The 26,758-nt window shown below is 37.6% G+C and overlaps 2 protein-coding genes across 2 annotated transcripts in view; one reads left to right on the top strand and one right to left on the bottom strand.

Moving 5' to 3' along the window:
- Window positions 1–417: 417 nt before the first annotated feature.
- tmem42b (transmembrane protein 42b) lies at window positions 418–5,362 on the bottom strand. The gene is made up of 3 exons (XM_086062593.1): window positions 5,061–5,362; window positions 3,904–4,050; window positions 418–3,816 (listed from the first exon to the last, which is right to left on the bottom strand). Exons 1-3 carry the CDS (start codon window positions 5,235–5,237, stop codon window positions 3,670–3,672), a joined length of 471 nt encoding a protein of 156 aa, XP_085918719.1. The 5' UTR covers window positions 5,238–5,362; the 3' UTR covers window positions 418–3,669.
- Window positions 5,363–12,596: 7,234 nt separating this feature from the next.
- The window catches only part of osbpl10a (oxysterol binding protein-like 10a), a 46,560-nt gene continuing 32,398 nt past the window's right edge, over window positions 12,597–26,758 (top strand). Inside the window, exons 1-2 of the mRNA XM_086063006.1 lie at window positions 12,597–13,152; window positions 23,640–23,815. Coding sequence (XP_085919132.1) covers window positions 12,899–13,152; window positions 23,640–23,815 — 430 coding nt within the window. The 5' untranslated portion in view covers window positions 12,597–12,898. The remainder of the gene's footprint in view (window positions 13,153–23,639; window positions 23,816–26,758) is intronic.

Below are 26,758 nucleotides of genomic sequence, written 5' to 3' on the forward strand. Positions count from 1 at the left end.
TGTTTCTCCACTTGGGAAATGTCTTCATTCATTTTTCTCCCCCCAATCACATTTAACAGTTAAATCAGTGAGCATAAAAAAAAAAGGTAAACAACATTGATTAATAACCTATAAAAAAGTATCTTAAAGTCTTTAGTCTATTTTTAAATTACATTATAATTATTATTATTATCCCAATGAAAATTAATGGGGAAAATTTTATATTTAACGTTAAATTGTGCGAATACTGTAAGTAATGTGAAATCAGTTGAAATTTGGACATGTAAATCGGATGTGGGAGTTGTTACGTGGCAAAAAAAAAAGCATGGAGATTGGAAATCACAATAACATATGTGGGTAAAAAATAAACATTATTAATAATTTTACAACCACAATTTTTTTTAAACGTGATTTCAAAGACAAAAGTGGAGAACAACATTGTGTCAGATGAGATGTTTATTTCATTATTTATTATATATTATTTTAGTGTTTTACCCCTCGAGCGGAGGTGATAATTTCTGCTGTAAAATAATGTATTTACAAATCTTTCACATTATATTTATGACACACCATGATTGAATCACGTCAGAGTGTTTAAAAGAAAAAGAAAAATTGTCAGTGCAGCAGCCACAAGAGTGAAAAGCACATTCTTGAAGCAGAGGTACTAAAAGAAGCGTTTGTAAATTCCCACATCAAGATTGCCCTATTAAATCTAATGAGGGAAAAGAAACCCTCATTAGATAATGAAGATGCTTACTGTTGTGACACACACTTGCTCAGGTCTTTCATACGGACTTCATTAGGTACAACTGCGTCGAATGAGAACTACCTCCTAAAGGATGCCTTTACCAGGATGATCTCATCCTAAAAGCTTTCAATGCTACCAATTGCGAACAGAGTAGATAGACACAAGTACCTTTTCAGATCACAACCAAACATATTGTATTGCTTATCAATACACAATTAAGTGTGTCAAAGTGAACAAAAAAACAAACAAACAGTTAAATAGTAGGGATAGACCAATAATCAGCCCGGCCGATAATCGGTGCCGATATTCAGCATTTTATGAATATCGACATCGGCCTCTTTTTTTTCTTTTGATGGCCGATATATTAAAAACTTTTATTTTTGCTCAGACAGGCGCTTTTCTCCTCCGTCTGCTCTGAGTCAGCTGCTGTTGACTCCCTGCAGCATTGGCCCGCCCACAGCGCCATCTGATTGGTTGCTCGTGCAGTGCTAACAGCCATTAAGCAGCAATTAGCGGATATTTGCCCGCGAGCTAACGGTTAGCGTTTTTTAGCGGCTATTTGGGAGTTATCCTGGGGTTAGCGTGTGGGAGAACGGTTAGCTAGCGAGCTAACTGTTAGCTCGCGGGAATTAGCAGCTATTTGGGAGTTAGCGTGCGGGTGAACGGTTAGCCCGCAAGCTAACCATTAGCTCGCGAATTAAAGCGGGCTAAACCTAATAGCCGTTTTTTTTTAGCGGCTATTTGGGAGTTATCCCGGGGTTAGCGTGTGGGTGAATGGTTAGCCCGCGAGCTAACAGTTAGCCCGTGAATTAGCAGCTATTTGGGAGTTCGCGTGCAGAGACCACATTATAGTTGGTGCAAAAGCTGATGGCAAACAAAAAACCTTTAACATGTTGCAAATCACAAAAGCTGTTTGCAGACAAGTGCTGTAGTTTATCTTATTATTTTATTATGAAAAAAAATTTGACACCAACTTTTTTTCCCTTTTCTGCAAATGTATATCGGCTTCAAATGGCGGTTATCGGCCTCCCTGACTACCGATAATCGGTATCGGCCTTGAAAAAAGCATATCGGTCTATCTCTATTAAATAGGACTTGTATTTAATAAGACAATGACAGCCATGGCTCTATACATTCAACTTTAGTCCATAATATATAGTGTTCCCAAAATGCAAAATTCAAGTGAGCAATCCAAGTATTGCATTTTTTTTTTTTTTACTTGTTGTAGATATGAATAATCTACATTTTTTTAAATCACATTGTGGTCACATTAATAGGGATGCATGTATATAACATGAACACAGCAACAATTGGAAGGGTGTCTGATGTACAATATTTGTGCATTGTTGTTATAGCTACCATTACGCGTTTGTATTACGTCTAATCAACAGCAATAATAAATTAATGTACGTAATTTAGTTCTTTTAAACTCTTAGCCCAAAGTGTACAGCTTTTGATGTCATACTATTTACAGAGCTCAAGCAGCTATCAGCATCCCACCGACACTAAAACCAGGATTGGTGGAGGAAACTTATAGTCATAGTGAACATAATAATAATATTGTTAGCCTAATAGCATAATTTTTTGTTGTTGTTGTTGTCAGCAAGCACATTTTGTATTGGTATTGTGACAGTAACTTAAAAATGACTTGGACAGTTATGCTAGTAGGCTAACGGAGTTATGCTTGTAAGCTAACGACATAGATTTGTACCATCTGTTATTTACTTTGTGGAGATAAATTGAGGCACAGACCGCCATTTTAGAATGTACTACTGTGCTACTAAGACACAATTGATGTAAATTGAACCATACGAAGCCAAAGTTTGTCCACTGAAGACCTAAAAAGTCAGCTTTTAATGAAAATAGCAGCTCATAGCTTGACGTCACGTGCTTTGGTGTGTGTGAATTGAGGACTTAGTAGGAACATGCCCACACCTGCGTAGAAACGGAAAGCTGCCTTTAAATTCCAACGTGCGCCATGATTCTATTTTAGTAGTAACAGCTACATTTATATTATTGTGAAAGTTATTCGGCTAGATGTTTACAGTAAGTGTCAATAGTTATCTGAAACAAACACTTTGGTAACCAGTTGCTGTACATAATCAACATTAATTAATGGTGATATTGTGCCAATGTAATAACCCACTGGTACCTTGTTGCCTGGCAACCTCACAGTGACAAAACCCCAGGATGTCATTATGCCAACGAACTAATCAAAGGAATTGTTGTTCTAACCCATTTTCACAGATGACAAAACTTGGACAAGAGCCAGGCAAGCTGCTTCTTCCTGTTTCCCATCTTCACGCTTATTTAAGATAGCCATTTTGTTTATTTGTTTCTTTTCAGGCCATTAATATATTTTAACACAAAGTAATTAGTATCTTAATCTTAGCTAGTAAGTAATAAATTCGCTACTGCATGGCTCTGTTTGATGAACACATGCAAGTTGCGCTGAATGCTAACAAGCTAATTCTAGTAATTCCTTCACATTGTCTCTGCATGTTAATTCGATGTTGAAGCCCAAAAGCATTCTATATGAAGCTAAAGTAGAACTTCTAAAGTTAAACATGGCTATTTATTTACACTTTTATTCAACATGTCGTGGAACTGATTTCACGATTGTTTATTTTTCCTCTTTAGGTAACAAACTTAGCTTGTTACCAACTTTACCTGTTCAGACTACCAAGCAATAACTTTGCCAGTTAGCTTGTTAGCTAGTTGAACAATATGCAGACATAACTTCTAATATATGTATTTTTTGTTTCAGCAATTTTTGCTCCTGCTTCCCTGTATTTCACACATTTCATAAATATACACACAGAAAAACTGCTCTACATGTGATTGATCTTAAGTGTGACGGAAAATCCGACTTAGAAGCTATTCAAAGCACGTTGCACCAGTATGAGAAGTACTTTAGCACAGTTAAGTGGAGATGAGACGCATCATTCATCTCTCTTGGCGATTGCGCTGGGTTGTCGATCCTGCGGCGAAACCCTCTGCAGTACCAGCAGGCCAGAAAACGTCAGTGAGATCCCGACCCACCACAGTGTTATTTGGGCCTCGCCAAAGATCAGCTGGCCCAGGAAAGCCTCAAGATGAGAAAATATTCCAAATCAATAACTGTGATACTATCCATTTTCTATGCTGCTCATGGTTCAGTGATCTATATTACTCACGGAAGATACGAAGTTGGAGGCAGTGGTGGTCACAGTGGTCTGGGTGGAGGAGGAGGAGTACCTGAGTGCTTTGGCAAGGAAGGTCCACATCACAGCATTGCAGGTGAAAAGCAGCCCACCACACAGCAGCCTCAGAGGGATGTGGAGCTGAAACGTTTCATCATAGCTAATTGAGATTTGGATTTATTTCTTTAACTTGAAGTTCAGGCGCATACTTCTGAACCTGATCAAATGTTTTTTTTTAATTAACCCCATAGGTTGCAAAAAGAGATGTGTGAGGAGTAAAAAGTGTCCTTGTGTATTTATTTACACAATGGGTTTGTCAAAATCAGGGGTCTGCAAACTGTGGATCTGGAGCCACATTTGGCTCTTGTGGCTCCCTGTGCATCTATATATAGTAGAAATCATCCATCCATTTTCTTAACCGCTTATTCATTATTTATTTTATTTTTTACATACAAATGTATTTATTTTAGATAAAATATTATTTTAAATGAATTAAAGATTAAATATATATTTTTAAATATTTTAAAAATGTCAGTCCAAATTTTTAAGTTGTCAGAAAAAAAGACAAAAGGTGTCCAAAAAATGACCATAAAATGTCTAGAAATGAAGAGAGAAAGTAGAAAATTAGCATAATATGTTCATGAAATTGCCCAAAAAATGCCAATGAATTGCATAAAAAAAGCAGAAAAGTACCATATGTCCGCAGCATTGCCAAAAAAAAAAAGTCTGACATTTGACAGAAGACAGAAAAGTATATAAAAAAAAGTATGAAAAATGAAGTATGAAAAAAACGATTACTTAATTTTATATTAATTTATTTTCAATTCATTTCAAAAGGATATGAGATGTAAAATGAGGCAAATTGAAATGAGTAGTCAAGTGTCTAGATTTTTGGAGCACTACCTAGCGTTTCGACAGTCACTTGTCGTTTTTAAAGGTGGGTGAAGGTCAAAGAGGAAGCGCGACCCTGGTGAGAGGAAACTGCGTTGTGACGGCAAACAACGCGATACCACACGGCTGCAATGTCACCCATCACGCGAGCGCTCCCTCATCATCGTGACTGGTGCTGAAGCTGAGGCATTTGGACGAGACGCTAACGGGAACAAAGTAACTTGACCCCCCCTCCTCCTCCCCCCGCGTCCATGACTCACCCGGTCGCAGGCGGTAGTTTCATCCCCTTGCCGAAATCTCCGCTGCTCGCCCCACGTCCGAAGCCCCGTCTCGCACACTCCCTTCAGGTAGTCCGCTCCCAACGACAGCTTGGCCGACGACGACGCCACGGCCGCGAGGAAACCCGCCAGCAGTGCATAGAAAACTCCGGGGAACATCTTGAAGGAGGACAGCTTCGACACATAATGGGCTACTCCATCTTTCCACCTCTGGGGCTGCTGCTCCGCTCAAGAGCCGTCTGCGTTGTAGCGTGCGGTGCACTTTCTCCAATCAGCCGCCTGGTGGCAGTCACGGCACATACGGCTGGAGAAGTGACGCGGGTGTGGACTCATCTGCGCGCGTTGCATGATGGGAGTTGTAGTCTTTTTTTACGTTCGCGTTTTTGTATTTCCGTTTTTAACAATACGTTTTAGCGACCAACGAACAAATGAATGACTTGATGTTTTTATTTATTTTGTTCAACTTAACATTTTTGTAAAATTGGGTCTCAAGTCAACAGTAGGGTTTATGCTTATCTTGCTGCTGTGTCCCCCCCAACCAATTCTTATAGTTTGTAACAGATGACACTGATATAGGGATTTTCTGTTTAAAAAACGATACAATAAAGAATAGTGTATTAAATGCCTGATTTATTGACAAATGTTACACAGTTGCCATTTATTTTATTTAGGGCTGGTTGAGTATGGATACCATTATCAGTATCAGCCTGATAACAAGCCTTGTTGTAATATATCGGTACTCGTGGCAGTGGTTGATATACAATCAGGAACTAGACATTAGAAGAACAGGAAATTTCCATTAATTTCTTGCAATTTTATGGGAAAATACAATATTGGGGTATATTGTAAATGTCATTTTGTAAATGGTCTGAACTGATATAGCGCTCATTACTTTTCCGGAGATCAATAAACCAGCTTGCTTGTTGAACAAATAACAATGCGCCGTCAAAAGACAGCAACCATTTTCAACATTTTAAATAGATCAATAATTTGTATTAAAATAATAATAATAAAAATTTATAGACAAGGAAGTCCGACCAGATGGAAGTGCATCACATTGCGTTCTCTCCTCATCCACTGTGTAATTAATGCAGTTTGAAGCAAGGACAATCAATGCTAATGTCATGGAGAGTGAGTGTCAAAGTGAGCTTACAAAAAGCATGACTTCACTTATTTCAGGCTGCTTAAACTGCAGAGATGGACCCTTATTCCCGCCGGCATACTAATTGGCTGTACTGAAGGACCATTTCCATTAAAACAAAGTTGAAGTGGAGAAGGTTGAAGGCAGCACACACACAATTCCCAATTGCTTTCCTCTGTGACCTTTACAGTGAGCAAACAAGAATGTCTGATTTATGGAACCAAGATTATCTTCTGAATTAGGAGCAGAGAAGTGAGTCATTTGGAACGTAAGGACCTATGATGGATGCACAATATCCACGTGGGGAAACCACGACATACTTTACTAGACACATAAAGCAAAGCAAAACAACTTATTAAGCTCCGGTTTTGACAGTTTGGCTTCCACCTGATCGCCGCTAAGTTTCAATGTAGCCGTTCTTTCTCTCTTCGTGTCAAGTTAAAGAGCTAATTGGGCTTCTTCTGTCTTGGTTCAGTCGAGCGATAATTGAGCCAATATGAGCCTTGTGACACTTTTACAAGAGAGGTCTTACCCGCCCTAATCTTTTTTCCACACTGTTGGTGCGAATCAGACTTGAAATTCAAGTTAATTTGACAGAAGACTTAAGCATGACCTTATCAGCCATCAATTATAGATAAAAATGAATAAATGGGGTTTGAATAGAAATACCTAGCAGTAAATTTTACCCAGTCATGGAATTTATATTGTTTACCGATTATACTGTTAACTTTTTATGCTAGTTGGTTTTCGTCATCCTCTTTAAGTGTAAAAAAAAACAAAACCTCATGAATATTGGTCAGATCCTTTACTTGGGTCAAAAAATTGTGTCATTTTGTATAAAACAACCCAGAAAGTTGGGTCAAATTGACCCATGAAGTGGATCGGTTCATTTTTGGCCCAACTGTGTTTAGAGTGCACACTCCAAGTTTCCAAATAATGAGCAATATTAATAACACAACAGTGGAATAGGCCAAATAAGGAAGAAGTTTAATTCCTAAAAAGTACATTTAATTAACAGTATTGTAAGGAATATTAACATACGGCTCGTGGGCCAGAACCGGCCCGGTAGGGGGTCCAACCTGGCCCTTGAGGACAGAACACAATATACAGTTTTACACTCAAATTAACTGTTGTTGCTATTTTTTCCACTGGAGGGCGCACTGACAACCACTTAAATGACAACAATTTTGCACTCGTTTTTTAAAAAAGAAAATTCAGATTATGTTGCAATAAGATAATAATAAATGGGAATAATTTCAGAATGTACTTGTAATTATTTGAACTAAAAAAAACAAAACAGGAAATGTTTTGACCTGTCATTATTTATAGCTTTTTATCTCATGGACATACTGGCCTGGCCCACTTCAGATCAAATTTGTCTGAAAGTGGCTCCTGAAGGAAAATGAGTTTAACACCCCTGCTATATAGCAAAAAAAATATCGGTATCAAGTGTATATCTGTAAGTTGTGGCTTTGACTTGGTAGAAGAAATAATTAAATTTGTAAATGTATTTTTGTGCCCTCAGTTATTGATCGTGTCTGACAATGGAGCTGTCTGATTTCCATCAATGCACTGATATGACGGCTGAGGAAATGCATTTATCCGCATTCAAAGTCTGCCATCACTGTAACATGAACTCTGCCAGGGAGCCGTTTTTCCAATAAGCTCTCAAAATGAGTCTGACCAAGCAACGAACGTCTGGTCTGCCATATCACGACAGGAAACGAAACTCCTTGAGCATGATTCATTAAAAAGGGTGAAATATTATGCCAGGCAAATTGTGAGAAAGACTGAGAGGACTTTTTCATTTTTTAACTTCTAAGCTGACTCTTTTTTTTCTATGCCGAATCTGACGTCAGTTACTTTCTGAAAAGGTCGTCAGCGCTCTAAATGTCAAATGCATTTGAATAAAAAGTGTGAGTTTAGTGCGCAAGGTAACACTCTGGAACTCCTTTAATAAATAAAAACAACAATTTATGATCACTTACACGAGTCGAGTTCAACTTAATTGTATTGTGATACATTATCTTCCATTGTATATTTATCATTATTTTGGAATATTGATTTAAAAAAATTCTGATTTTCACTTCAGTTGTTGATATTGACAATGTTCATTCTTGTTTGCTAACGCTAAGGTGAAGTGGTTGTTTTGTTTTGTTTTTTACTGTGCTACTTGACATACATTCAAAACATTCCTCCATATAAATACAAATAACAAAAACAAACTTTCTCCTAATTTCGATACTGTAGCATATTTTGTATTATTTTAGATTGTGCCTAAGTGCAAGTTGATTAATAAAATACTACTCAAACATATAACTGTAGGAAATCTCACCAGTCTAAACTTGGTCAATTTAATATTTTTCATATATAAACTGTACATTAATGGAGGATTATTTATTTAAATTTTATTTTGGTTATTATTATTATTAGATTTGTACAAATTATTGTTCAATCCATGGGCGTTTCTAGCCCATTTTGGGGATGCAGAAGCACTCCTAAATTGAATCCCAGCCCCCCTAAAATTCAAAAAGATTATGTGTTTATTTTTAAATTGTACATTATGTCCTTTTTTTTACAAGCTATATATTATATATATATTATATATATTTTTTTTTACAGTACTTTGTTATTAAAATGGAAGATCTATACAACCAAACTACAGCAAAGCCCCCCCCCCCCCCCCACACACACACCTCAAAAATGGTTTGCTCCACCCAGCACCTCCCAGCTCTTCCCAAACCCTCGCCTTATGCTGCATTCGAGAATGGTCGGAAGTCGGACCTTTCCGAGTTCAAACCAGGAAGTGTGTACGGGAACGCCCCCTTGAACTCAAAAGTACCCCAACTTCACCGACGGACTACATTGTGACGTCACTCTGCAATGACGACCCCATTGAATGGTGAAACACAACTTAATCGAGTATGAAACTAGGTAGCTTTCTTCATTCATAAATATTCGACATAACTTTACATAACACAACGTACATTACAGTATGCCGCTATCTCCCTGCATGAAATTATGCGGTGAACTACTGAACTGTATGAAATGCTTATGAAATAAGTTAAAAACAATAAATGATGCAAAATTGCGAGATAGCAAGTTTGCTGGAGGTCAAAATGAGTTTTGAGGACCAAAATAAAAAAACTATTTATCACTAACCACCATTTTGGTTGTTTTTTCCCCCCGCCTCGAACGCTTTCAGGTCAGAACTGGGGAAAAAACAACTCGGATATATCATTATATCATTATTTACACAGATGACTATGCAGCTTTCCAGTGATATGCAGACAGAACAGTGGTATAAGTAGTAAACACTCAGACTAAACCTGGTCTATATGGAACGTTTCTTACCTTCTCCTTACCAACACTTTATTATCATTTCCGGTCCTCATGGTTGCTGAATGTAATTGTAGCTCACACACTGTTTATGTTGTCAGATAGGAGTTAGCTGACTTTTTTTTTCCTAGCTTGGAAATATGTCAGGTGGTGAAAGCAACATTGTCCTTTGTTTGATTTGGAATGTTAAACGATAGCCCTTATCTTCTGTGTGTGTGTTAATATTAAAGCCAATGTGCTACTGACAAGCTAACTGAATGAATGCCCAAAACCTGTCGCTTAAAACTCCCAGATGTTCTCAATTTCTGAAAAGATGACATTCGTGTTCTTGAAAGACCTCCTCCTCAGCGGTAATCCAGATTACAGATGTTGGGAGAGGACCGGAAGAAGGCCTGCGTTCGGTTGTCTCCTCTGCCTGTTTGATGCCTCATTATAGTTATAGAGAAGAAGAAGTGGATTGAATCAAAGCCTCTTTCATATTTCACAGCACTGAGGTCGGAGGAAGATGACGCATGCCTTTTTGATCTAGCGCAGATGAGGAGGCGATGAAGCGGAGATGAGGAAATAGATTGGGCTTGTTGGTTCTCCCCAGATTCCTTCTTACCGCTGTAACTGATTCATTGTTTCATCCCTCTATTATATGAATACATTTGGAATTAAACGTCAATGGCAAAGGCTCTAAACAGTTTGACGTTTATTAAATGCAGCTGACCCCATCTTGAATCTCATTACAAGCTTTTAATCAACATTGCTCTGTTTCTGTTGCTCAGGGAATTTTTTTCCCACTCTTCCGTATTGATCTCAGCTTTGAGGCTGCCTCAGCAGACATGCGGCGGGAATCTATCTGAGCCCCGTTAAGCGTCCTGCAGAGATTCATCGAGGCGAGCCTTCGATTGCTCAGTGCAGTCGTTGTCTCTGGTGGTAGCCTTTTTTTTTTTTAAACTCATTCACTGCCATAAATTCATAAAAAAAAAATATATATATATATATATATATATATATATAATTAAAAATTAGGGGCAAAAGGCGATTAAATTTTTTAATTGTGATTAATCGCATGACTTTACCAGTTAACTCACGATTCTTTTTTTTTTTTTTACATCTGTTCTAAATGTACAATGAAAATTTTTTAGGTTTTCATACTCTTGTTAACAAAAGTGGGAAAAATGTTAAACTAATAAAAATAGTTAAAATATTTTTTGGACGTTTATGGCAGTGAATGAATTAAAAAAAAAGACAATTTTTTTTTTTAAATTCAGGGCGTCAGGCGATTAAAGTTTTTAATCGTAATTAATCGCATGACTTCACTTGTTAACTTGCGATTAATCACAAATTTCATATCTGTTCTAAATGTACAATAAAAAAATTCTAGGTTTTCATACTCTTGTTAACAAAAGTGGAAAAAAGTGTTAAATTAATAAAAATAGTTAAAATAAAATGTCAATGGCAATGAATGAGTTAATCCCGGATGTTAGCATTTGTAAAGTTTGTAAAAGGTTCAATCTGATCTGAACCTGAATAAGAATCAGAATGGAAAATATAATTTGGTTGTAATCGTACATGAACCAGGAAGTAACCTGCAGACAGATGGACAATTTGCAAATACAAATATGACTGTATAATTTTTTTTTTGTAAGAATGGCAACAGGTGAGTATTGCTGTGTACAAATTCATTCTGAATAGTTTATTATCTTGTTAGGAGGTCCTACAGACCACAGATGTCACACTCAAGGCCCGGGGGGCAGATTTGGACCACCACATAATTTTATGTGGCCGAAGGCAAATCATGTTTGTCGAATTCATGATTGATCATTTACCACTATTGGTATCAACTATCAATATTGAGGATTGTTTTCACTTTTAATGATGTATTGCAAAGCGTTTTTTTAATCTCCCTTTTAAAAATAATTGAGAAATAGTTAATGAGAAACGCTTCTGATTTCTGAACTTTCATTCATCAATATGTTGTGTATAGGAATATAAGTATGGAGGACCAAAACTGCCAAAATTAAAACTAAATTACTAAATAAATAAATAAAAGAATAAAAGTACAAATAAAAACAAAAATGGATATAAACAATATAATTAAAAAAAAAATATATATATATATATATAAATGGAAAAAATAAAAAATATCCCATAATAAATAAATAAGTCCGCTCAGGACCGCCCCCTCATTTGAATAACATTTCAACCTGACAGAGTGTCTGCAACATGAAATAAATGTGAGAGTAGAGCGTTTTAATTTATTTATTGATATTAATTATAATTATATATTTATTTGTGTATTTTTATTTATTATTATTACTATTTATTATTATTATTATATTTATTTATTTAAGGGTATATATTTTTGTTGTTGTTTTAATTTCCATGTATATTTATTTTTTATGTTTAATTTTTTTATTATATTTTTTATATCCGTTTTTATTTTCACTTTTATTTATTTATTTAGTATTTTTATTATATATATATATATATTATTTTTTTTGACAGTTTTGGTTCTCCATATACAAGACAATCATGTATTACAGGTTTACAAAAGTGCCACCACAAATTTCTAACTGCGCCCGACTACGAAAATGCCAAATAAAAGAAAAAAAAACCAAACTGCACTTTGCACTTGATTTGTGCTTTGCAAAAATAGGGCCCCACTACTTAAGCAGTCAGCTTCAAATTATGCAGATGGCCCAAATCCAGTCTTCAAACCAGGCTGCTGGGTCAAAATAACTAACCCAACCTTGGATAAAAGTAACCCAAACTACTCAAAATTCACAACTACTTTATCTGCTTTGGGGGGGGGGGGCATCATTCCAAAGTATATTTGATTTGTGAGGATTATTTTAATTTGAACATGTGATACAATGTTGTGGTTTGTATGCTAGTTACAGGCACAAGCGTTGCATTATGAAAATATCCGAAATGCCCGGATGTTCGGAATTGTCACTCGTTAATATCGCACGATGATGTGGATCACAAGACTCTATTGTAGCTTCCGGGGGGCGGCTCGAGTGGGCGTGTCTTAGTGCAAAAAAGCGCTGGCTCAGTGTACTAGTGTATCGGTGTCACACAGCCTCGCGCCGCAGAGACGAGCCAGCCGGGACTCGAACACCGCCTGTAGGAAGATGTCAGTCTTTACACGCAGCGGGGGTCGCTCGCATCCAAGTCACGGCGCGGTCACGACACGTCCACAGTTCGCCGTCTTTCTCGACACTTCAATGTGGCGGTGGTGAAATCATTCCCACGACTGCCTGCAGGGCTCCATCCCTGTCCCCCCCCATTCCTCCTCCTCCTTGTCCTCATCCAGCTCCTCCTCTTCTTCAGCCGTCCCGTCAGCAGCATGGACAGGACGCCGAGCAGTCCACATCACGGAACCAACAAAAGCAACTCTTCTTCTTGTGACCGAAACAACTCGTCGAGAAAACCCAGCGGGCGGACGGGGTCGGCAAGCCCCGGCTCCGGCCCCCAGTGCGGGGCAGGAGGCGGCCGCGGGGCTTTCCTGGGGAACAGTACCGGTTCGCAGCAGGGTCGCAGGCGACAAATGGAAGGAGTTCTCAGCAAGTACACCAACCTCATACAAGGCTGGCAGAACAGGTAAATAAAAATCACACGGAGTTAGTTTGGCTTTACTTTTGTGAGTGGCTCGTTGTTGATACTGCAATGTCCACGTTGCACTTGAAGGGGAAGGGGCGGGGAGTCATTTAAATACAAACTACTACTGTAGATGAGTACTTGAATCTTTATTTATTTTTTGACTGTTTACTTTAAAACTCAAATAGAGCTGTACTTTCCTCCTATTTTGTTAGTATCCTGACACAGTTCTGAAGTTGGGGTTCGAATCCTTTCTATGTGGAGTTTGCATGTCGTCGTACATCAATAGGTTAATTTATGACCCAAAAAAGAGAGATAAAGCCAACTGTGGTTGAGATCTTGAGTGACAGAGATATTGGTTTCTTATATGGCCCCAAAAAAAGACAAGGACAGTAGCAACATGGAAGAACATCATCCAGAGAGCAATAACGACAATGATACAACGGATTAGAGGAGCAAGATTCTCCAGGATCCATGTTGTCACTAACAAGTAGAGCTAGCGGTCCTCATTTCAACCTTTTCTCATGCCAAGCTAAGCTATCATATACAACAGCACCTTAAAATTATGCCCAATTGCATTAATTTAATATCTTTTTTTTTTTTAAATCACTAATTTCTTACGCTCTCATTGATTAAAATGGTATTAACATGGTGCTGCGCTAGCTGGTTCTTACTGTCTTGAAAGCCAGCGCCATTGCCTTTTAACTCGTGGTGTGCCAAAAAATCGATTCTCATTTAGTACGATTCAGAATAGATTTTAAATGTCCCAATGTCGACTTTATTTAGATAATTTTATACTAGGGGTGTTAGAAAAAAATTATTCTGCAATATATCGCAATATTACAGCGCGCAATTCTTGAATTGATTCAATATGCGGCCGAATCGATTTTTAAACATATTTTTTTTATGGGAACATTCAACAAATCGTCTTATTTAGGGTTAGGATTTACACATTAAGCATGGAAGAATGTTATATTAATGGAACATTAAGCCTTAATATTTTATTTCAGTGCTGTTCAAACATGAAAACACACTGCAACCTGTTTGTTAAATGCAGTGGCTCAGTTATAAGCCTGAATTTTCAGATAAATTAATACATTTTCATACTAATCTTATAGTGTAGTTTACTGATTAGTATTTTCAAAATTCGAGTAAAAAAAAATCGCAATAATCAATTTATAGATTTGTACCGGGATTAATCGGTATCGAATCGAATCCTGACCTATGAATCGTGATGCGAATCGAATCACACCCCTATTTTATACTGTCTTCCCTTTGTCTGTGTGTGCCTTTATTTGGAGCGCTGTTCATGTTGTACCCAATTTGGCCACTTAGGGGCAGTGTGGTTCCATGCGTTCTCATATACTGTTAAGTTGTAGCCACATTAGAGAGTAGAAGGAAAAAGTCATGATCAAGTTATTCCAATAAAAGTTGTTTTTTTGCAGCGTGGAGACGTTCTTTTGAGTGATAAAAGTGCCGCGAGTAGCGCCCTAATTAGCATTAGCGAGTCAGACTGGAGTAGATCATTACAATTCCTTGCACATCTATAGATTGAAGCAAAAATCATTGTCAATCAAATAATTTTGAATAAAAAATCATTCTTAATCGAAAATCGATTCTGAATCGAATCACAGACTCAAAAATCGGAATAGAATTGTGAGACATTCAAAGATTCCCACCCCTACTTTTAACTTAACAAAAGCAAATGCCTGTGAATTGGAACGTCATTTCCTAAACTTTTGTTCAAAGCCATGAGCGATAAAATGGTGTTACTAAACTCGTTTACATAGGCGGAAATTGATCGAAACACTCACTTCATGATGTTAACTAGAGATAGACCGATATGCTTTTTTTAGGGCCGATGCCGATTATCGGTAGTCAGGAAGGCAGATAACCGATATTTGAAGCCGATATTCAGCTAACGGTTAGCTCGCTGGCTAACCTAATAGCCGTTAATTCGCGAGTTAGCCTGTTAGCTCGCGGGCTAATAGCCGCGAATTCACAAGCTAACGGTTAGCTCGCGGTCTAACCGTTTACCCACACGCTAACTCTCAAATAGCCGCTAATTCGCGAGCTAACTGTTAGCTTGTGGGCTAACCATTCACCTGCATGTTAAGTCGCAAATAGCTGCTAATTCGCGAGCTAACTGTTAGCTCGTGGGCTAACCGTTCACCCACATGCTAACCCCTGGATAATTCCCAAATAGTCGTTAAAAAAAACGGCTATTAGGTTAGCCCGCAAGCTAAAGCGGGCTAATAGCCATTAATTCACAAGATTGCTGGTTAACTCGCGGGCTAATAGCCACAAATTGCTGCTTATTAGCTGTTAGCACTGCACGAGCAACCAATCAGATTGTGCTGTGGGCGGGCCAATGTTGCAGGGAGTCAACAACCGCTGACTCAGTGCAGACGGAGGAGAAAAGTGCCCGTCGGAGCAAAAATAACAGTTTTTAATATATTGGCCATCAAAAAAGAGGCCGATGCCGATATTCATAAAATGCTGAATATCGGCGCCGATTATTGGTCTATCCTTAATTGTAACTGAGAAACCTACTCAAATGTATCTATCCCCATTATCTTCACTTGATATTAACATAAAAAAAAACATCAAGGCGTTCAAATATAGGTGATAAGTATAGGCGTTGCAGAATGAGGAAAAATTGTCTAAAAATGATCAGAAACCAAGCTTAAATTACTTTGAGTCTGTTTTTGAGAGATCAATCCCCCCCCCCCCCCCCCGTAGATATAAGTTTTAAGTCTAGAACTATAAAATAATTGCCAGCATTCGAACAGTTAGAAAGGCCCTTTAAGAATTGTTTCTTGTTGTTGGCTCCAAGATTTGTGGCAGATATATTGTCTTGTGCCAGCTAAAATAATAATAAGCTGAAAACGAAAAGTAAAACAGGTGAGTTGTGGTTTTTTTGTCAGTTAACATGAGCTAATTTCACATTTATTGCTACTTAGTTTACAATTTTAGCAGGGAACATGTTTTGCTAGCATAAAAGTCGAGCCAGTGCTAGCTAGCATTGCTAGCTGGCTTTAGCTGTGGTTGGTTTGAACAAACAACAACATGTAACATTTATGTGATTCTTTTTCTTCTCAGTTTGAGCAAGTTTTACTTTTGTACAGATACATTTCAGAGTTTGTACTTTTATTCTTACCTGAGTACTTCTAAAGCGGTCTTTTTTTTAACGCAAGTATCTGTTCTATATAAATTCTTTTGCTGCCTCTACAGTGCAACTTCTATATTTGGATATCTTTTTAGACATAATGCTTACAAGTGACTTTTGAACTACTGTATTTGTTTAAACAAAAAGGTGGGAATAGTACTCATTCTTGAAATTAGAGAGAGTCCTTATAAGATAAGGTGTACAAGTGTCTACAAAAAATAAATAAAAGAAGAACAAATATTAAGCAAAAGTGTGTTTCTGTAAAAGGTGTTAATTTGTGGAATGATTTTGGAACTGACCTGAAAAGATGTCATTCACTTGCTGAATCTGAAGAATTGTTTAAAAGCAAAGTTTAAAAAAAATACTTACATCAGACATGAGCTGTTAAAATTGTATATATGCTGTAATTTCTTTGGATGTATCGGTAAGAGTGTAATGAAAATTGTATATGTGAGTATGATATGTTAAAGTGCACTTGTATATATGACTAGGTTTATACGTTTCCTTTTGTTATCAACATAAAACAAATAAGGGGTAGGACTAGATAACTTCCTCCTACCCCTTTTGAACATATAAACTCTTTTCTTTATTCCTATTCTTGTTTTTTCTTTTTCTTATTCAATTTATATTTTAAACTTATAATGTGTTTTGTGTTTTCTTTATGTCTATATGTTCAACAAAACCATAAACCATTCTTTAAAAAAGTATGGCAAATCAAATTTAAAATATTGTACAGCCACAATAATACAATTAGCATTTTACTTGCTTTTTCACATGTCCCTGTTGTCAGGTTAGTTTTGACCAGTCTTAACTTGATGCCTTCTTGTTATCTCAAATTTGTTTTTATGAGCATTTATTTAGTCATAATATTTCTTCTTTGGACACTCTCATAATGAGCCCACAGAGAAGTCGACATCCCAGCAGTGCATTGTTTATGTGATTCATTCAGCATTTATGACGACCCCCTTTTCTCGTTCTGATTTATTCTTCTTACAATGCAGCCAATACTGAGAGTTTTCAGAAAAAAAGTGGAGTGAATGATATAAAACTTTATTCAAGTCAATGTGAAAGTGAGTTGTGATTTGGATCCAAAGAGGGACTGATTTTTTTCCCCCCTCCCTGCTACCTAGCTATTTTTTATTTTTTATTTTTTTTATTTGTGTGTGTGTGTAAATACTAAAATAAAGCACAATTTGATTGATGTTGGGTGAGATTTTTTTTTCTCCAGAAAGGCACTGAAGTAGGTAGGCATCTTTGGAAATTGTTTTGGATCAAACACATGTTACCAATTTTGTCATTCAGGTCAGGTTACTAACAGCAAGATGTGAAAAAGTACTGAAACACCGAATAGTTAAACAAATGAATTAAAGGTCAGCAGTAATAAATGCATTTTAATCTTAAATTGTCTCAAAATCGGTTTGGTAGATACGATGACCATAGGTTGTGTTTCCGCAATGTTTATTTAATTGTCCACACAATGGATTTATTAATAGAAATGCCTTGCAGGTGGCACAGCGTGTTAGAGTAATTACAGTCATCAGGGAATTTTCAAATTACAAGTGTTTTGTGAGTGCTGGGCAGGCGCTGTGGTGGCGAGAAAACAGACCCGAGTGGAGCTAAATACGATGCTGTGTAGGTGGCCCTCTGCCAATGTGAAGTGTTGATATGTTGTGTAAGTGATGTGCACGATTGTAACGGATCGTCAGTTGATATCTGTCCTTTTTCTTTTTTGACTTGGACATTAGTGATGTGAGTAGAGTGTTAACACTTGCACATTAGGGAGCGTTTATGATCAAATTCATCCTGTTCTGTCTTTTGAACTAATATTAGGTTTGTGCAAAATATGCAATACTAACATCAATCCAGAGTTTTTGTTGGTTAACTTATTACTGGCTGAAGCGACATCTACCTCCGCTATAGGTAGAAAATAAATCTATAATAGAAGTGCAGATTCCTCCATGTGTTGATTCTAAATCCTGACTTTTCTGTGCTGTCAAATGAATAATGTTGAGGTGGCAGGTGGGTGGCGGGGGCACATTTTGAGGGATGAATCATGACATTGCTTCACTGCCTCAGTTGAAGGTGTGAATTGAAAAAGTGCAGCTTCAGTGAGGTGTCTCGGTGGCAAACTCGAGGAAGAAAACTTATACATGATAGACAATTCAGCGTAGCACTCGACACCTTGCATTTCCCCGGACTGAATTTGGGATTTGCAGCCATTTTTAGGGTTTTGCGGGCTGTATATCAAGCAGCATACATTTTGCATTAAATTAATGACTTTACTGATGAGACACCAGTTTTTTTTATACTAAAATATGCAATTATATCTTTTTATGATGATTTTATGGAATACATACAGTATAGGCCAAAAGTTTGGACACACTTCCTTATTCAATGCATTTGCTTTAAGGCATCAAAACTATTATGTACTGGACAAAAAAAAGGTGAAATAACTGAAAACATGTTTTATCTTATAGATTTTTCAAAATAGCCATATTTTGCTCTGGTTACTTTTTTTGCATACTCCTGGCATTCTTACATCTGGGAACTCCTGAAAGACTGATGAGAAACCCTTTCAGGTGACTACCTTTTTGAAGCTCATCGAGAGAATGCCAAGAATGTGCAAAAAAGTAATCAGAGAAAAGGGTGGCTATTTATTTATGTATTCATTGTATTATTTTCACCTTTTTTTGTCAAGTACATGACATGACAAAAGTTGTACATAATCATGAAAATAAAGCATAGTATTGAATAAGAAGGTGTGTCCAAACTTTTGGCTTTGTACTTGTACTGTAGTTTTTTGTGCATCTGTCGTCATTCACACGCGCTACCAATTTTCACGTCCCTGGAAAAATTATGTATAAATATAAAAAAAATCACTTTTCTGCAGCATTACATGGTCTTTCTGAAATCCTTATGATAGTTTTCCAACAATGATGATATCACTTGGTTTGGAAAGCCAAATTATGATATCTGTGTAAATGAAGGCTAAATGTAGAAATTGTCTACTTGCACCTGGTTTTGAATTAATTAAGACTTGGTTTAGTGAAAATTCACCTCCATTGTTCACCAACGCTCAAAACAAAAAATTTAATTCACCCACCAACATTATTTGGCTTTCCATCCACCCATTTTTATTCGAATTTTCAGGAAATGCCAAAATAAAACTGAATGGAAACGCTAGAAATTCGCAAAAAAAGTTTTTACGCTTAGAGGGGGTGGATTTTCAAGCGTATCGAAAAAAGGAAAATGCAAATTTTGGCTATGGAAACCAGCGAATAACCACTGGCGAGACCGGATACACGTCGCACGTTTTGACGGGATATTACGTCACACGTACGTTTGTAGTCCCAAAGCAATGTCTGACGATAAAGTAAAGTATGTTTGGGGGACGACGAAACAGATTTTTTTTTTTAATTAATTAAAGAAGCGAATATTAAAGCTATTTTAGATGGAAAACAGCAAAGAAACGCTACGGTTGATCAAGAATTATAAAAGAAAACTCATGCGACGTCATTGCACGGCGCAGTCGCTTCCTGGTCTTCTTCTTCTTTTGAATTACTGGTGGATCACATCTCTATGGTGTATACCGCCACTTACAGCGGCGGAGTCCCCTCTCAACATTTGCATAAAAATAAATTCAAAACAATTGGATGGAAACCTGACGATTATTTTCTCTTGATTAATTAAACAAGTAACAACTATTGGTACCATTATCTCCGGTAGCTACATTAGCTACTATTAGCTAGCAAATGGAATGGAGAGTAGCACAGCAGCCAAATGTTCAATTGTTAAATACACAACTTTTTTCCCCCATTTTGGATAATATGGAAAATTGAATCAAATTGTATTGTTGTGAAAAAAAAACGATGATACCACTACTACTTTTAAAGCATTTTTAACAGGTAACACTCTTGCTATCCTGTGTTGTTGCATTGTTAGCGCAGATTTTTGCTGTAGCCTCTAATAAAGGTCAAAAGCTCAGGTAACACACGCATCTCATAGGTCAGCATTTTCAGCTCTGTTACACGTGAGCTTGGGCATATGGCCCTGTATTTATTATCCAGAACCATCCATCATGTTAAAGGCCTGTACTCTTGTTTAGCTGCTACGGCAAGACTGCCCAGAGGGGTTCAACGGTAAAAGGCCCGCTCTGCTGACTGAACATGGGATTAGACTTAGTGTGCAATGTGTGCGCGTACATATGGATGTGTGATAAAAAGGCACGGCTGGACGTAGGCAGATTGTTCACTGATTTGCTGAGGTTGACATTATTCACACTACGCATGGACCGACAAGATTGTGAATAGGGATCAATATTCAGGTCGTGGTGAAGCCATCCTCTTTTAGAGTTTGTTTATGATCGCACAACATTGTGATAAAACTGTCACATTTGGGTTTTTATACTTGTATTGGGACTTTGGTAGTAAGCAGATTTGAAGAAAACATGTTTTAATAGTATAACTACACTTATGGATTGATTTTAGGCAGCATTTTAACAACCGGAAGCCCAAAAATGTCAAGTATCTTTCGATTTTCTGTATGCAGCACTCGATGCAAAAAGTTTGGACACACCTACTTTAGGATTTTTATGGGTACTGGCGGGGAGCCACGTCTTCAACCATTCTATGCAACCATGATGTGCCGTTGGATTGCAAATCAATGCTGTAATTGGACGTGGAGGGAGAGCATTGATTATCAGTTTCAGCCAAAAGAAGATAATGCATGGCAGAAGGAGGAGCGCAAGGACAACTACTGTTTCTTCAAGTTATGGATAGGTCAGCAGAAAAACACCAGTGACGCTCTGGCCTGTGTTGGATAGTAGAAACTGAAAAGTGTTGAATGGAACAGACAGGTCATTTTTGTCAGGTCATTTGGCCTTCCATCCATCCTGCCATTATCCAAACCATAGGAAATGAAATACTTATCACGGGGCATGTGTTTGTGGCTTTTGAATCTCCGAGCCTAGCAATTGTATTGTGTATTTCCCTTAATTCTGACTGTGTAAAAGGAGTAAAGGCTTTAAACACGGTCACATCCTTTCTCCCAGAATCTTGATCAAGCGATTATGGCTTTGCCTCGGTCTTTTATCAAACGTCTTGAAAATTTGTAGGCATTTTTTAGCAGTTTTTACAAATGAAGCGCAATATTCATTTTCATTTTAAATGGAATTGAATGCGGTCTCAATGAATGAGGTTTTTGAGCATTATGCTTAGATCACTCTTAACCAATTTTCAGAGAATATAATTTTGTGTGGAAGCAAAGGTGTAATCTGTAGAGCACTTCCACAAAACCTATACAGTAGGTAGCTTTGTGGGGACTAAGATTTGGGAATAAAATACATTGAAATACAGCTCTCCATATTTCGAAGACATTTTAAGACCTCTTCATATTTCCCAAACATCTCAAGACATCCTAAGACATTTTAAGACATTCGTTTTTCCAAGACATCTAAAAACATCTTAAGACATTTTCATATTTTCAAGACATTTAAAGACATCTCGAGACATCTAAAGACTTCTTAAGACTCACATCCATAGATGCATTTTATAAGTCAGGTTTACATCCAACTGTTTAGAAGTTTTTAAGCGAATTTACTGAAAATGCGCAAAATTGACATGTGACTTATGCCCGTTTCCATCTGTTCATTTTTTGCAAATGTTGAGAGGGGACTCCGCCGCTGTAGGTGGCGGCATAAACCGTAGAGATGTGATCAACCAGTGATTTAAAAGAAAAGAAAAAAAGACCAGGAAGTGACTGCGCCGTGCGATTACGTCGTATGAGTTTTCCTTTGTAATTCTTGATAAACCGTAGCGTTTCTTTGCTGTTTTCTATCTAAAATAGCATTAATATTCGTTTCTTTAATTAATTCCCCAAAAAATTCAGTTTCGTCGTCCCACCAAACATACCTTACTTTATCGTCCTACATTGCTTTGGGACTACAAACATACGTGTCACGTGTCACGTATTTTCCGGTCAAAACGTGCAACGTGTATCCGTCTTGCCAGCAAAACCTGCTTCAATAGGCAAAATTCACATTTCCTTTTTTTTTGATACGCTTCAAAATCCACCCCCTCTAAGCGTAAAAACTTTTGGGGCGAATTTTGGGCCCTTTTTCGAATTTCTAGCGTTTCCATTCAGTTTTAGTTTGGCATTTCTTGAAAATTCGAATAAAAATGGGTGGATGGAAAGCCAACTATTGTCAGTAGTCTTTACAAAGGAAGAGAAAAATTCAGTTTCATTTTAAATTAAATTGAATGTGGTCTCAATGAATGAGGTTTTTGAGCATTATGATTAGATCACTCAACCAACTTTCAGAGATGATCATTTTGTGTGGAAGCAAACGTGTAATCTGTAGAAAACTTCCTAGAAACCTATACAGTAGGTAGTTGAGCAGTCCTGTTGCTTTGCGGGGACTAAGATTTTGCAATAAAATACATTGAAATACATCTTCAAACGTCTGAAGATATCTTCAGACATCTTACGACATTTAAAGACATCTTAAGACCGCTTCATATTTCCAAAACATCTCAAGACATTTAAAGACATCTTCATTATTTCAAGACATCTAAAGACATGTAGAGACATCTAAAGACTTTTTAAGACTCACGTATATAGACACATCTTATAGACATGTTTTGACTTATAAAGACATCTTCAGACATCTAAAAAATGTGTCTTAAGAGATGTCTTGAGACACTTTGATGGCTGGATATTAGGGGTGTGCCCAAAAATCGATTCTCATAAGAATCTCGATTCTCATTTAGGACGATTCAGAATCGAATTTAAATGTCCCCAAATCGATTTTATTAAAATTATTTTATACTGTCTTGCCTTTGTCTGTGTGCCTTTATTTGGAGCGCTGTTCCTGTTGTACCCGATTTGGCCACTTAGGGGCAGTGTGGTTCCACACGGTCTAACACACTGTTAAGTTGTAGCCACATTGGAGAGTAGAAGGAAAAAGTCACGATCAAGTTAGTCCAATAAAAGTTGTTTTTTTGCAGTGTGGAGCCGTTCTTTTGAGTGATAAAAGTGCCACGAGTAGCGCGCTAATTAATTAGCATTAGCGAGTCAGACTGGAGTAGATCATTACAATTCCTTGCACATCTATAGATTGAAGCAAAAATCATTGTCAATCAAATCATTTTGAATCAAAAATCTTTCTTAATCAAAAATCGGTTCTGAATCGAATCACAGACCCAAAAATCGGATCGAATCGTGAGATATTCAAAGATTCCCATCCCTACTGGATATGGTATAGTCTGTTTTTGGCCTGGTGAAATTTTCCCTCCCAACCTGTTTATCGATCTCTGTTTCTCAGGTACTTTGTGTTAGATCCAGATTTGGGACTGCTGCTGTACTATGTTAACGAGCAGGGAAGGAGCCAGAAGCCACGAGGGTCCCTCCCCTTGATCGGCGCCACGGTGACTCAGAGTGATGAGGTTCCGCACATGTTCATTGTCACCTCTGTTAATGGAGAGCTGTACAAACTCAGAGGTATGACGTCACTCTTGTTTGATCTGCTTGTTTATTTACTCCACTCTCAAGGAGGAGAGAGTGTTTTATTAGGAGGGAGATGAAATGCTGCTGGGGTTGGATATGATTTTCTATTTCCAGTCAACACATTGAACTGTTTTTGTAGACGGCTCAGCTGCACTCAAGCATAAAAATGTGATTTTCATGCCGACGCAAGACTTGTTGTGCCTGTTGGGCGTTTTGGTATACAAAGAGTGGGACCTTGAACATGCATCTGGCGTAGTTGACATTTTAATTCATCTAAACTTTACGCTTGCTGGAACTTTGGCTGGTGATGGAAAAAAAAATATAGATTGTAGATGGGTTGATGTTGGCATATGCTGTGCCAATAGAGTTTAAACAAGGAATTTTAACATTTGACCAGGCGTGTTTGTCTTTAACACATTTGAATTCGATGCGGTGTAACAGTAGGACAGTCTGAGCTTTGTGCCCAAGGCTTTTTCTTCTACTTTTTTTTTTTTCTGATCGTTGCTAAACTCAAACCACTGGAACCGGTATGCCCCCTTATGCTCTTGGGGGAAGGATTTCAAAACAAGAACAACTTGGCCTATATTCCCTGAATAACTCCATGTGTATTGAGCGAAGAGGAATCAATGATCCCACCGAGGAGAGGTCGGCAGAGTTACACACAGACTGAGATCTTTCCATTTTCAAGTGCCTTACTCATAATTGGGGTTCTGGACAGACAAAAATATCTTCAATTCATTTTCATAATTTTTCCTGGCTTAGTTCATTTTACCCAAGATAATGTTCACAATTTTTTGTCATTTGTATACCCCAAGAAAATCAGTATTTGATGCATCTCAAACAAAAGCACAGATACTTATTGTTAAAGCAACAAGTGTCCGAAAATTTGAAAACAGAAGTATTTGCTCAAACATCAGGAAAGTATTTAAGTAGCTCACATGTGCAGCCTCAACAATCAGCGATGAAGATTAGCCAGCACGCTCAGATTTGGTTTAGGTTACCATGGGAACCCCCTGAAATCCTACCTTGGGAGGGGCAGAGTGGAACTTCAAAGTTCAGCAAGGAGTCATTTTGCACTTTTCACGGCTTATGCAGCTTTTGATGTGCGTTGCCATATGTATCGTCTCACTGCTTTAGTTGCTGCCTATTTGAATCTTTTTTTTATTTTCTTTAACGTGCTTTTCTTATCACTTGTTCCGTTGTAAGAGGATACATACACTGTCTCCCTTGGTGGTTTCAACAATTGACCGCCATTCTACTACATTTCACTTTGAATGTAAGAACGTGTAATTATATCCATGAATGGTCTCCAACAGCCTGAGGGTTTGTCGGGCTTCGTAACTAAGGTTGAAAATAGACAATTTTAATATCAAACGTGGACAATCTTGCTTCTTAGAGGGCAGCTTTGATTCAATTCTGTGTGGATGCTCGGGTGCTAAATTAATCAATTTGTCACTTTGCTACAGTCCGTGAATGAGATGATACACATGGTGAGAGCTTACTGGAAGTGTGGAACTGCCAATGTGGAGTAAACATTTTTGACTGGCCGGTACGTTCGAACATATTGATGCGTTTATGTTCAAACATATTTAAATACACATTTAATGCTTGTTGGCTAAATGCTACAAAGGCTAAGCTACTTTTCTCCACTCGTGCATGCACAAGTAATGTCCCGTGGCATTATGGGTAAATATGCTGTTTGTAGCATTTAGCCTACACGTACTTTTAAACGTCCTAGCGAGTATGTTCGAATGTATTTGTGAGTATGTTTGAACGTAAATTATAGGGGTGTGACAAAAAATCTATTCTGAGAAGAATCACAGTTTTAATTTAGTATGATTCAGAATCGATTTTAAATGTCCCAAAATAAATTTTATTTAAATTATTTGATACTGTCTTGCCCTTGTTTGTGTGTGCCTTTATTGGGAGCGCTGTTCATGTTGTACCCAATTTGGCCACTTAGGGGCAGTATGGTTTTGATACACTGTTAGGTTGTAGCCACATTAGAGAGTAGAAGGAAAAAGTCACGATCAAGTTATGCCAATAAAAGTTGTTTTTTTTGCAGTGTAGGAAGAGCATATGCCGCCAAATAATGTTAACATCCTTGTCTGTGTACATTCCTGTGTGTTTTGTATGAATAGCCGTTCTTTTGAGTGATAAAATCAAATTCACTAAGATGTTAGCTAGCCTACCAGCGCCAAGCCTTAGACCTGGTCTTGCAGGCGTAGGTTTAGATCGACTTCCTGCCACCAAAAAGTTGTTTTGTTCTTATATTAAAGTGGAAATAGATGTAGGCTATGCCAGTTACGAATGTTAAAATGTTCTGCCAACATTGCCTAACGTTTATTTAAGGTTTTATGGATGGTGTCCATTTGATTCACAACATTGTAATAAAACTGTAACTAGACAATGATTAACAGAAGAGAAGTACCTTGATGTCTTCTGTAGAACAGCTCTACGCTTGTCTCATTAAAAATTTAACTTTAATGTAACAATGGCACAGCTATCGTTCTAAATTCCCATCCCAATGTCTGAGCCAGCATGATGTGTTCTTCGCCTCGAGCAAGCAAATTGTGAACAGGTGCACATCGGGAAAGGGACACTGCGATTATCTTAAAAATCCCAGCTAGGCTTGTGCGCTCCGCCAAGATGAATAGATGATGAAGATACTGACTCCTACCTTGAAATTGGCTCTTTTTGAGGAAGAGATTCCTGGGGCGACTGGTGGAAAGTGAGATTTTATTTGCATTTGTCAAGAGATTTCTTAGCGTGTCAGTTTCTGTGCTTCTTCCCTGCTCCAAGTGGCCCTTTGTATGCGTTTGGACGAGTGCGGTAGTTATCGAAGTGACAAGCGCACGCTGAATTCGCCATGCACAAAAACAACCCCCTTAAACCACTTCAAACACGTGAAGAAAATATACGAAACACATTTTTATA

Source organism: Leptonotus elevatus, chromosome 19 (genome assembly GCF_054856555.1).
Source record: "Leptonotus elevatus isolate MCC_2025b chromosome 19, RoL_Lele_1.0, whole genome shotgun sequence".
In the NCBI taxonomy this organism is placed as follows: Eukaryota; Metazoa; Chordata; class Actinopteri; order Syngnathiformes; family Syngnathidae; genus Leptonotus; species Leptonotus elevatus.

What these genes read in the sequence shown, in the direction of transcription:
- tmem42b (XM_086062593.1), bottom strand. Translation starts at nt 5,237, where the DNA reads ATGTTCCCCGGAGTTTTCTATGCACTGCTGGCGGGTTTCCTCGCGGCC. An exon ending in AAACTACCGCCTGCGACCGG is followed by an intron (nt 4,051 to 5,060) that starts GTGAGTCATGGA and finishes GAAACGTTTCAG; the next exon opens with CTCCACATCCCTCTGAGGCT. An exon ending in CCTCCAACTTCGTATCTTCC is followed by an intron (nt 3,817 to 3,903) that starts GTGAGTAATATA and finishes TCTCATCTTGAG; the next exon opens with GCTTTCCTGGGCCAGCTGAT.